The sequence below is a fragment of the Pavona decussata genome, unplaced genomic scaffold (genome assembly GCF_977016875.1).
Source record: "Pavona decussata unplaced genomic scaffold, jaPavDecu1.1 SCAFFOLD_78, whole genome shotgun sequence".
Taxonomy (NCBI): Eukaryota; Metazoa; Cnidaria; class Anthozoa; order Scleractinia; family Agariciidae; genus Pavona; species Pavona decussata.
Window position 1 is genome coordinate 1,397,479 of NW_028145496.1, and position 13,255 is coordinate 1,410,733.

At 41.9% G+C, this 13,255-nt stretch overlaps 1 protein-coding gene and 1 long non-coding RNA gene across 3 annotated transcripts in view; both read right to left on the minus strand.

The window, feature by feature from the left end:
- The window catches only part of LOC146476250 (uncharacterized), a 30,038-nt gene that overhangs the window by 15,122 nt on the left and 1,661 nt on the right, over nt 1-13,255 (minus strand). The window contains exon 2 of one of the 2 annotated variants that reach the window (XM_085114806.1): nt 1,438-2,992. In XM_085114806.1, coding sequence (XP_084970932.1) covers nt 1,438-2,604 — 1,167 coding nt within the window. In that variant the 5' untranslated portion in view covers nt 2,605-2,992. Of the gene's footprint in view, nt 1-1,437; nt 2,993-12,414; nt 12,741-13,255 lie in introns of both variants that reach the window. The other variant, XM_085114805.1, reaches the window with a different exon arrangement.
- Nucleotides 8,761-10,387, minus strand: LOC146476251 (uncharacterized). The gene is made up of 2 exons (XR_014865679.1): nt 9,604-10,387; nt 8,761-9,293 (listed from the first exon to the last, which is right to left on the minus strand). It is a non-coding gene; the product is annotated as an uncharacterized LOC146476251 (long non-coding RNA).

Below are 13,255 nucleotides of genomic sequence, written 5' to 3' on the forward strand. Positions count from 1 at the left end.
GGATAACGGCCGAATTTGGGTTTCCTATTATATACCGAACGAAATTCGGCCGTTAAGTCAATTGGGATAACGGCCGAATTTGGATCGGTAAATTATACCTAACGAAATTCGGCCGTTAACTCATTTGGGATAACGGCCGGGTTTGTCTCGGTATATAGTATTAATTAAATTGTATTATCATTCTTTGTACTGATCGAGACTCGGCCGTTAACTCATTTGGGATAACGGCCGAATCCGTATCGGTATATAACAACCGAACAAGTTAACGGCCGAAAAATGCTTGCTATATACCGAACAAGATGCCTGCTATACTGGCATTACGCGTGATGCTGGGGCTGATTCATTTATTCCAACTGTATGCTTCGCCGATTGATAAAACTATCCTTGCTGATGGAATAGTTTGAGTCACGACGATCGCGTAACGTTGTTTTCCTTGTGTTACGCGACTCAGACTTTCACCGGAAATGTGTGGAATTCCATTACGATAACGTAAGCTTCTCAATGACCTCTTTTTAGTCTCGCGTCGTGGTCAAGGACTGTCAAACAAAGCACGATTCCTTCGCCATGAACTCACTAATTTCCACCGTTTTAAATGTCGAGTGCTTCTTAGAAGTTATTCTTTCGATTTGCCGCTTCAAGATGGTGAAATTTCCGTTTGAAAACGGCACACTTGAGTCCAGAACATGTTATAAACAATATCACGCCAAATGCATTTAATCCGTTTTTAATAAACAGATCAAATGATGCGTTGACGTCACACAGGTAGGGGTGAGTGGGTCCCCTCCCTCGCGATGTAAGCGACAAGAATGGATTTTGATTGGCCTACTTCTGTTGAAGACAATCAGAACAATACACCCCGAGTAGGAGAGGGGTGAGTTTAATGAATAAATTAATGTACCGATTTGAAGCTACGACGAAGAAAAAGAAATCGTCCCGTTTTTAGACACGGTATGCCCCCTCAGGGCATCCCGCGTAACAAGGTTGAGGCTTATTTCGTTATTATCAAAACACTCTACGAAAAACACGTGCGCTACACTCCGGACTGAAGTAACTCGAGCTCCCAAGATGATGTGGTTAGGGATTTTCAAAGCCTGTTTTACAGAAATCACGAGTTCGAAAATCGAACGTTCGATTGGGTTCGATTGATTTTTTGTCTTTTTGGTGAGTTCGATTTCGTTCGATTGCCGAACTCAATCGAACTCAATCCACTGATTGAGTTCGATTGAGTTCGATTGGGTTCGATTGAAATTTAGTTCGATTGGGTTCGATTTACTATGCCGGGGATATGTGATGAAACACTGTGTCTCGTGTTTGATACTGATTACAGTAAAAACACGCCATACTATGATCGACATTTTTCATCAGTTAGTTCGCCTCAAAACACAAATTCGTATTTTCGGACGCCTCTCCTAAATACGTTTTGAAGTTATGACTTACCATAATTTTAACGCCGGTTGATTCTCCTATCTCTCCTTCCTCTAAATTGTTTCTACGAAGAAAGTTAACGCCGGAAATGAGGATTACCAAGTTGACGACTATGGCGAGTATCTGAACTGATGGTCCAATCTGAAGGCTGTCCGAATAGTAAAGAATGCAGAATACCGGCGCAGTAAGGCAAGTGAAACCTACCGAGACTCCGCAAAGACTTTTTAATTGATCCTGTGGTGTCATATTGTTATTGTTACTGCCTTCGTCACCTTCACCTTCCAGGGCGCCAATGTCTTCAGTTTCACTGATTTCCATTGAATTTTCGAGGAATAGTAAACAACATAATAATCGGTAATCTATGATCAAAGCCTTGTATAAAACTGCCAAAATATTAAACCAGCGAGCAAGCTTCTCAGGAATGGATCCACATAACTCAATATCACTGTCCACGTTCACTTGGGAGTCCACCCACTCAATCAAGTTAAAGAAGGATATTATTCTAAAATAAAATCGGGCGTTCTCTCTGTATTCCACACGAGCAATCGTGCTGCGCAAATAAAGATAAATAAACATTTGAACTGGCTTTTGTACGAGAAACGCTAATTTGTCAATAATGACAAGGATTCGTGGAATGGAAGTCTCCCAGGAAAGCTCGGCCGATTTGCGAACTGATAGAACAAGAAGAAAAATCTCGATGGCGAGCAGAAAAAATGTTACCGGAAGAAGTATACCCTGCATCGAAGGCTGGTGTCGACCAAAAGTTTGTCCAATTGCGTTTCTTCTAGGTCGTTGAAAGAAAAGTGCAGCGCCAAACACTGCGAAAGCTATTCCAACTATAGGCACTTTAAATGAACGAAAGTATAGCTTTACCTCGAAATTGTCTGCAGTAGTAAAGACATTTACAGAGGCTAACAGCGCGCCGATGAGAAAGACGAAGAAAGTTCCTCGAGAGGAGCAGAGTCTGGCGAAACGCTGAATCCAAACACCGAGGACGCTGAGAGTAAGAATGGCCAAGTAAAAAAGCCCTGTACAAGAAGCGACAATTACTTGAGACGCTGTTTTCGTGGTGTTCAGATCGTGCTTCGTGGCTGTCTGACATGAAACGGGCGAGGTAGTGTTGCCAGAGGCAGAAGCCAAATCTGAGGAACCATTTTGCCAGAGTTCGGATAGATTCATTTTCCTCCAAGAGAATCAGAGCGATTTGATGTTTTCAAAGAGACCAAACGGCAATCCAACTTGACAGCTTCTCAGTTTTGCAATGCAAATTGATATCGCTGCGGAATTCCACGGGTCACTTGTTCGGTCAGTAAATCTTTCTCGGAAAAAAACTGAAAATCCGGCTTTGAATGTCTTCAATGGTTCTATATTGCATGCAATTTTTAATGCGCTAACTCGCCAGTTGCAAGTTCCAATGCACAGAACTGCAGAGGTGGCAGAGCAAGCAAACCGGGCTCAATGGACCCGTTCCAGTGTTGGTTGGTACGTGGCTCCGAATAAGCAGTCGGGTCACTTGTTCGGTTTTATTTTCTTTCCCGGAAATAAATCCAGACTGGCGAATTCCGCTCTACCCACAGACCCTTGCGTAGACTATTTTTTACCTAACATGCATGCAATCAATGGTTTAACCATTCACACATGCTTGTGGTGTCGTGTTCAATCTAAGGCTATTAAACTGCTACTTAAATTAGTAATGCATGCATCCTTAATTTTTGATCCTCGGCTGTGTTTGTATTGTCAGACTGTAAAAATCGACTTCCTTGATAAATTCATTTAGTTTCACCTTGGATAAATTTTTTTAAAAGTTATGGAGTAATGGTTGGATGATATGTTGCACAACACAGCTCCTTTATACCTGATAGAGTTCTTCATATGCTACGAACTGAATCTCGGGTTGGCAGCCTTGTTCAAAGTGATCTCTTAGTTGTTATTGATCGTTTCTCCATACAGCAGACGCTGTCTGATACTGCCTCAGGTGTTGTTATTAAAGTTGTTTGGAAATAGTTTGATCAAAGTTAACCTCTACATATGAAGAATTGATTTCCATTATTGGGAGGAATTAATTAATATTGGGTGAGGTAACGTACTCTGAAAGTTTACTCAACATTGCACCCCATCCCCCCCCCCCCCCTTAAACTCAACCCTTTAGTGAAAGCGCGATATTTACCACAGCACAAAAGAGAACCAATTTTGATTCTATACTGATTCACACCAGTTTCTTGTTCATACCAAACAGACACAAACAACTTTTTGAGAAGATTTATTTCTTTCTTTTTTGTATTTGTCTCAGTATTATCTGCAAATTTAGCGAAGAAGTGGTATTCAGTATACGCATTGCGTACCTAGAGTGTTGTGCGCATGACAGTAAAACATGTGCTCGCCCGCCATGGAGAACAGTTGAAATATATGCTTGTGTTCTGCCGAATTCTTTTGCTTATTGCTTTGTTTTACAACATTTTGGCGACGAGGATGGCCGAGATCACATCCATACCACCGTTTCATCCCTTCGAACAGACCGGCAGTGTGGGTCCCCGCTGGGACAGATGGAAAACACGACTACAATATTACTATCGATGCCCGTGGAACTGTCTGTTGACAATCGCAAACGAGCGTTGCTACTTCGCCTTGCCAGGCCGGCTGTCCAAGCAGGCCTGTAGCAAGAGGAGGGGCAGAGGGGGGGGGGGGGGGGGGGGCTTGAGCCCCCCCAGAATTTTTGGAAGTTAAAAAACAATGTGCTAAAAAATATATAATTAAAACAAATAAATGTGCACTGATCAATCATTCTTGAACTCTGATGCTAAAAGTGCCTTTTCACAACCTTCAATAATTTGTTTACTACGGTACCTGTCAGTTTCCTTCGCTAACAGGTTGTTTTTATATACAACAACAACAAAGGCACTCCAACAATACCTTGTGAATCGGAAATAAGAACCAAAATGGATCAAAATCAACCAATTTCAAGCCGTGAAAGCTGTTGAAATAAACTGACATCCGCTCATTGAAAGCATTATAAATGCCCTTAGTTTATAACAATTTAGTGTTCACGCGTTGTCAAAAGCCACACAAGTATGTCCTCTCAAGAGCCAGAGAAAAAAAATTATCTTGCAGTCGGATTCTTACTGCCCGATTCCAAATTTAAAATGTGAAAAAAATCTGTCGTCGTTTGTTTATGTCCTCCTTCAAACTTGAAATTAGAAAATTTCATGTGGTAGTCTGCGTAAAAGAAATCGAAACGGCAAAGAACTGTACCAAAAAGTGTGATGCAGGTGCAAAGTTATTGTTTTACTTACTAAACCTACTGCTTTTTTTATGTTCTCATTGCATTTTAAACTGCCTAATCAGTCTGTTTTTTGAGCGACCGGCCGGGCGGGGGGGGGGGGGGGGGGGAGTAGTTTTGTTTAACCAGTTTTTGCTCGGCCCCTCCAGTTGTTTTAGCCTTGCTACGGGCCTGCCAAGGCATCTTTGTTTCTGTATCTGACACTGGGACTAGCTATATGGAGGCGCTTACCGCGCTGAACACTCACTTCACTCCTCAGAAGAGTTTACAATTCGAATGACACACCTTTCGCCAGGCTAATCAAGCGCCCAATGAATCGATTTCTCAATACGTAACACGTCTACGTCGACTGAGAGAGCACTGTGACTTCGATAAATACTCGCTCGACGAGTCTATTAAGGACCAGCTAATTGAACATTGTCACTCCAACACACTTTGCCGACGCCTCCTTCGTGAAAAATCCACTGTTTCTCTCAGTTCCTTATTAGATATTGCTCGCTGCATGAAGTCGGCCAATTTTAAGGCGACGAACATCGAAAATGCCTCGTCCCAGGAACACTCGGAATTCGCTTACCAACTGACAACACCAATAATCAGCGAAGAAGAACAAGCAAATTTTACTTCAAACAAACGGCAACAATGTACACATTGCGATAATCAATCCGACCACCAGCCACGAACCCCCACATGCCCTGTTTTTGGTAAGACATGTTCCTACACCATTTCGCGTGCGTATGAAAAGAACCACAAATCCAGGTCGCCCAAATGGCAAACAGGCAGGGATACCCAAGGCCCAGTATGTTTGTTACTCTTCGGATGACGAAGAAAGTCATGATGCATTTCAACTCAATCCTAACCAGTAAAGTACAGTCAGATATCACGGTAGCCATCAAAGGTACCACAGTCAAAGTCTGCATTGATTCTGGTGCTACAGCGAACACCATCAGTGCTGCAAAAACGGTACCCTTAAAACCCACAAATATTAAACTTCGCCCTTATGGGGAAGATTACCCTGCGCCAATTCCCCTTGCCGGATCGTTTTTCGGGCTGATCAATACTCCATCCGGGCAGACGGATCTGACAAGATTCCTGGCGCTCAAAGCATGGAATGCTGGTTGTCTCCTGAGCCGTGAAACCTCAACCTGGCTGGGAATGTTGCATATTGCTGCTTCTACCGCCACCGAGCATCCACTTGTACATGGTGAATACCAGCCTCTCTTACAGAAGTTCCCAGCAGTGTTTAGTGGCAAGATCGGGAAACTAAAAGATTACCAGCTCGAGCTCAACATTGATCCAACTGTACAACCAGTCGTACAAAATTCCCGTCTTACACCCTTACACTACTGTGCCAGGTTGAAAGCCAAGCTGAAACAGCTTGAAGATCAAGATATCATTGAACAGGTCACAGGTCCAACTCCATGGGTGTCACCACTCGTCATTGTCGATAAACCAAATGGTGACGCCCTCCTCTCTGGTACATGTAATCTCTCTGGTCCCTCTTTCTTGGGGCCAGAAAATAAAATACATGAAAGCCCCCCTGGAGACTATTAAACAGAACATTATTTTATGGTAATTTAAGGCTCTCACTCCACAAAAGTGGTCACTCAAGGAAATAAGGTATTATATGATCGATAGTAACTCTTGAGTCAATGAATGAGGTGAATTGATTTATGTTAATAAAGAAATTGATGTGTTTGGGTCACCAAATACTCTTATATGTAAGTGAAACTACAATCACCAAGCCATTTTGAAGAAGTTGAAACCAAGGATTCGCTGTGCTAAAGCTTCAAGCGATACGGATAATCATACTTGCTGAAACTCCATTGGTTAGCGTTGTTTTTAGTACGCAAATAGGGGCATCGCGAAAACCAAGGTGACTCTCTGATTTGAAAATAATTTTGATCACGGATTAACGGCAACACATGGTCCAAACAACAACAGATAAAAGAAATGAAGGCTTTTGGTTTCCTTTAGGAACACTAGATAAACTAAGAAGTCTTATGAAACCAGTAATAATGAATTTCTTTCCATTGAACGTAACGACAACTTACAACTACAGTAACATGTGAAGAAAAAACGTACCACAATAACCTGAAGTCTTACCTTTCCTTTACGTATGAGTTCAGGTCTTAATAGACTTAAGCTGCATATAAATTTAAACGATTACAAAGGTAAAATAATTAAGTTTACCTACCATTTTCAACAACAGAAGTTTTATAGTCAAAGAAAGACTCTTTCTTGACAGACGCAACTGTAGAATTTTTCGAACAGTCGAATGGAGTTGCATTGTAGACGTCCGACATTACAAGGCATGCAACGAAAAATGATGTAGGTCTAATATGGTTTAACTATGAAACAACCCTTACGATAAGGAATGTGCTACCCCCCTCCGCTTCCCCAACAAGGCCTCGACGGGCTAAATTCGCTCTTGGAGATGACAGCGAGGGGATCTTGTTTAAACGTTTCCGAGGAAATTAAGAACTTGGTATAAGCCCCCCCCCCCCCCCGCGCCCCCCTCCGGAGGGGGTACTTCCCTAAAGAAATAAGGGTTTGCTCGTCGTTCTACGGTAGGGAGTTAAATTTATGAATTGATACCTCTTAGGGCGCTAAAATCTAAAAGGACCGCCGCTAGAGTTGTCACGGATGCTCCTGAAAGAGGATACAAATTTATGACAATGCTTTTCAAAAATCTTACTATGCGATAACTTCATTTAGACAAGGTAATTCCAGAAATGAAAGTCAAAACGACTAGTCTGCAAGGACTGATTGAAACAACGTGAAAAGGATTGAGTATACAATATTTCGACTGGCCAAATCAGGTTTATTAGGACAACTCACGAGTTCACAGAATACGGGGAATTCATGAGTGACTGGTATTGGCCAGTCGAAATATCGTACACTCAAGCCTTTTCACGTTGTTTGATAAGTCCTTGCAGTGGTCCTTTTGACTTTTATTTCTATTTTTATCGATTTTGACTGATCACGATCCTAATTGATCCAACTTTGAGCAAGATTAAGCGTTCACGGTTTTTGAGTGGTATTGCCGGTAAATTCCTTTATATTAACTGAGAAGACGGTGTTCGAAAAAGAGTCGTCCTAGCGCCAGTTGATCTCTAAGGGGTGAACATGAATTTGGACCATGGCCATGGTGATGCCCACAAAAGTAGATTCTGTTACCTAGCCAGTGTTTTCAAAATTTTTATAAGGGAGTACCCCTTCCCCCTCCACGGGAGTTAACACCATGAACAAATTCCATACGGGGATGCGCCGTTGGATAGGGTATACCGGTGTTTGGCACCAAGGGTATCTATATAATTTCAAGCGAGTCTGTCCCGTCCTAGACAACTGTCGTCGAGTACTTGTACGTTTAGGACAAAAATAACCTTAAACACCTGCCCTGCGTAGGACAAAAGCCTCTATTAGATATTGAAAAGCCTAGAATGTTAACTGACAAGTGTTACATTGTCAGATCGATCTCGAAATCTCAAAATTTTCTCAGCTCTCGGCGACCTCGGCCGTCCGGCTACTCAGCAGCACCAATTTTGTGACGGCAAACACAACAAATGATCAAAAATGATCAAAAATCCCGAGACGTCCGCAACAAACGGCTCCGGTGAAGCGATTGGCGCGGCATGGCAGCGTTGACGAATAACGAGGGCCTCGAGATTCGACTGAGGAGCAGAAGAATTACTTTCACCATCGCATTTTTGATCATTTGTTGTGTTTGCTATCACAAATAAAATTGGTGCTGCCGAGAAGCCGGACGGCCGAGAGCTGAGAAAATTTTGAGATTTCGAGATCTGACAATGTCTTATGTTCAGAGCGACAGAGATTTTACGCAGCGGAGGGATTTGTTGCTCTCCTAAATTCGTCATCATTTTTTTTTTTTGTTACATGAGACTAACCTAGCGTCTCCGATGCCATCATCCGTTAGCATGAAATTAACCACCCTAACTCACCCTTGGTGATAAGCCGGATATACACGCTAAACAAAGGAATCGATGTACTACGAGCTACTATGAATAAACAGAAGCCTCCTTCTTCGAGACGCAAAGTAAAAAAAAAAAAGCAAATACTTTATTCATCCACGGTATTCTTATCAGTGACACTAGTACTACTTATAAAAATACTATAGCTAGTTACAAAATTCGTAATATAAATTATCTAAACCTACAATAAATTACGTAAACTGCTTTAATTACATTAAAAGAAGCCGCTGCAGCCAGCATGGAAAGATGCTAGAGATCCTGCCTGCCACAAGTGAGTTGGTAAACTGTTCCAAAACACCGCACCACTATACCTTAAAACTGTTCTTAAGAAAATTGGTGCGGGGAAGGGGGACGCAGCATGCAAGTTTATCTTCAGTGTTGCGAAGAGAAAAGCCAGTAAAGGAGTGCTACGCTCGACAAATCTAGATCGAAGATAATCATGCAAGAGCGAGCCCATTTAGAGATTTATACACCATGCAAGCTTTTTGTCATGGCGCTGAGATTCAAGCTTTCTCCAAGCGTCTTAACCGCAATGCAAGTAATACAAGGCCTTGATGTCCTAAATGATTACATAGAAAATCAAAAGTTACTCGTCAAGTTACCTAGCCTGCAGTGCAGGCGTTTTTCATGGGCGAGCGCTGAATAATAAATTTAGTTCGCGTATTTGTAGGAGGCTGAGGGGGAGGGAGGGGGGGGGGGGGGGGCAGGAAATGAGAGCGAAAGAAAAAACGGCGTATTTTTCCCTCCTCTCCCACTCTCCCCTCCTTTATTTCTCAGCCAGTCGTCCTCTCCCTTAGGGTCACTTTTGACTCGCTCCAGCCCTCTCGCGCTTCCTCGCCCAAGATGACAGCAACAAGCCATATTCAGCGCTCCCGCTCCAAAAATACGCCTGCATTGCAGGCTACAAGTTACCGGACTCAATTCATCGCAACTGTGGAACCGAGACTCTCGTGAGAGACTTAAACTGAAAACGCTTATTTTCTCTTCTCGGGAGACGAATTTGTCGTGACAACTAGCCAATCATGGCTCTACTACTAACCTCGATGTTTTCTTTTCCTGCGGAGGACTGAGCTCTCGAAAACGTAACTTATCCAACGTACTCAGGGGTTTGCATAAGCATTGACTGCATATTGACGGTTAATCCAGTCAGTATTAATTTGAATAGCATTTGGCCATCCCTTTCAAGTGAAATCCTCTCTCCTCCGTAGAGGAGTGTGTCGCTGGCTTAATGTGACTGAAGTGCAGGCATCATGAGGCTTTTAGGTGAAACATGCATGGTGCGACATCGTCGTACAAGAGGAACGGGCGTTTTTGACCGCGAAAATGGAATCTGGTGGACACATATTCAGTCTATAATCAGGTAAAGCAGTTGTAATGAGTTTTTAGTTTTAATTTTTAGCTCAACTGATGATTCTCCGTGGTTAACTAAAGTTATACATACCATACACAATGACAATAGAGCTCGGCTCGAATATGCCTTCGGCCCACGAAGGAATTCCGCAATTAGTTACATAGGTACATATTCAACTGATGTCACTGTTTATTACATTACTGGCGTTAAAGAATTCGCTTTTAGTGCTACATTGCCGATTCAAACATTGGTTCTGTACACGGGATAACAATGTGTTATACGCGGTAAGTTCTGCAACAACACTGGCCAAAACTGAATCTAGTTAGGAGCTACGGCCATTCATGTTATACGAGATCAGGATCATCTTCGGCATCAAAATATTCTGAAATTGTTGAAACCGTTCCAAAACTTGAATATCCGTTCTCAAGTTCGGCAAGTAATTGCCTACCAATCTTGGTTTGGATGATAACAAAGTGTAAAAACACGTGAATCAGGAAACCAAGGTACATAGGCGGACCCACCTCCAGAAGAATGTTCAAACTCTGTAAAGGATATAGAAGCTCGGAGTCAATGCAACATGTAAATGACAGTACACCCTTTGTCAATTTGATCAGAAATAAATGAGAGATCATTGCAGTTACGTATAGTACGCAATTGAAGTATTTGCCAAAAGAACACGTGCAAAAAAAAAAATTAAAGCTTCAACGAGATTTGGGAGTTGCGGTGATCTCTCATCACTTACTTCATTCTTTCATTCTTCCCATCTAAGGGTACACAATACGAAGTTAACCAGCTCTCAATAGACCCTTCTCCAAAATGGCGGCCGAAAATTCAAATAAGTTAAAATTAAAAACGTATACCAGCACTAGAAAGAGCACTTTTACTTTAGTAACCCTGCAAAGTTTCAGCATATCAGGTGTAATATCAGCTGAGAACATGTAAGTTGGAAAATGAAAAATTTACAGACGTTTGTATGACTGGGGGTATGACGTATACCCCCAGTCGTTCTGTAAATTTGTCAAATTTCATCTTACATTTCCTAAGTTGATATAACACCTAATATGCTGAAACTTTGCATGGTTACTAAAGTAAAGGTGCTCTTTCCAGTGCTGGTATCAGTTTTCCATTCAGTTCAATTTTAACTCATTCAAATAAGTTGCCGCCATTTTGGAGAAAGGTCTATTGCCTTGATCAAGTTGGCAGAGCACTGCACCAGATCGTAAATGTCATGGGTCCGAATCCCGTCCAAGACAGACTGTTTTCAGGCTTTCTTTTCACAACTTCTTATGTTGAGCAAAGAACTGCGATGGTTACTCGTTTATTTTACTCTTTCATGTGCAGTCTAATTATGTGTATTTTAAATGTTTGGCTACCAGTACGCCCTTTGACTTTCACTGTCTAACCTAAAGGACGAAAAGGAGGCTTATCAAGTCAGTACGTATACCAGGCTCAACTTCACTTGTTGAAGCATGCAAGGACCTTGTCACATTGATTAGTTCTCTTTGTTGGTTGGGTCGCTGCATCCCTGTGCCACCACAGGCTTATAATCTATCGGGACGAAATTGATCGAGCATTATAATTATAGTGTGTTTACTCAACCACTTCGATTGTCTTGTAGCCGTGAATACGGACGCATGACGAATGGCCAACCGGCTATCAGTTCTGCGCAATGTCTATACATGTATTGCAAATCTCAGTCGCCGAGGATAAAAAGCTTCACTTAAATGCACATTTAATTTAGCCGAGAGGAGAAAAGATTCAGTGATGGAAATAAACCTGAAAATCAGACATTTCTCATAACATTGTGTAGCAGGGAAAATAGATAAAAGTGGATAAATTATTGTTGACACAAATGATTTCTAGGCTTTGTAATGACGGTTTATAATGGCTGATAACGGGGTCACGCAACGGCTGCACGGTTTCGGAAAGATGTGTTGGGAAAGACATTACCCGCCTCAGAAATTTGCATTGAATTGTGTAAGGAAAAAGCAGTGTTTCAGTAATTTAACAAAAGGTCACCTCAAACTTTCACGATCCTTTTCGTTTTCGGAAAGGCAAATACGCCGTTTAAATTACGAAAACAGGTCAGCTAACATTTTCAGAAAGTCAACTACAGCTCGTAAATTCGGGGAATAAGATTTTCGGAAACTTAAATTTTCAGTTAAAGAACAGGCAATCAGATCAAACTCACGGTGTTAGCCTACACAAAATGATGTGAATGCAGAAAATAACATTTTAACTATTTAGCTCGAATTTTCTTGCAGGCTGCCCATGAAATAATACATTAAGTATTTTACATTATTTCTCTCGTCGATCGCAAGAACGTTAGCAACAACGGTACTGGTTTACAGCCTGTAAATTCTCTCACAAACCTGAGCGTACTGTCCACTGGCCCAACATACTGATCAATCAAAGTTTCTAAAAAGACGGAAAATATCCCCAACATGACAACGGGTACAAGGAAGTGATTGATCCTCTCTGTTGGATTCTTCAGGGGGAGTGCCCGTACGTTTACTTTCATGAATAAGAACATGATAAATGCTGTTGTGAGTCCGCGAACTATGAACTTTGCGGCGTCCCACGCCATGTACGACCGGTCAGCGACGTCGTTTCTGTCAGGCGCAGTAGCTGCCCAGTAGGCCACAATGGCTGCTTTAACCATCCAGCATATGAAGCCAACAGCACCCAAACAGGAGACCTATCAGGGAAGAAAAACAATTATTGGATAACAAGCCATTAACCTCTAGAGCGACCCCTTTTCGAAAAGTATCAACTGAAATCTGAAACGTAAAACGATACGATTCGTTTAAAACTGACAACTGCAGCGGAGACGCTCAGAATGTCATCAGTAATTTAAAACTAAACTTATTGGGGGTTTTGTTGTTGTTGTTTTGTTTTCTTTCTATAGAAAAATAGCTTGTTTTGTGTTTTAAAACTGAATATGGTCTCAACAAGTTTTAAGCCCCCCTCCCCCCTCCCCCCTCCCCCCATGAAGGTCACTGCTCACTGCGCTCGAATTAGCACCGTATCAAAAAGTCGAAAACTTTTGCAACGTCACGCTAGGCGCTTATTCGAGTAAATACGATATACAGTCAGAATACTGAGTAAATTAAAAATTAAGTTTTCATTTAATTCGCCTAAAACATTTAATTCGCCTAAAACAAATTCGACATGAACTCCTATGCAACTGATCATGAGAGTGTGACAACTCCT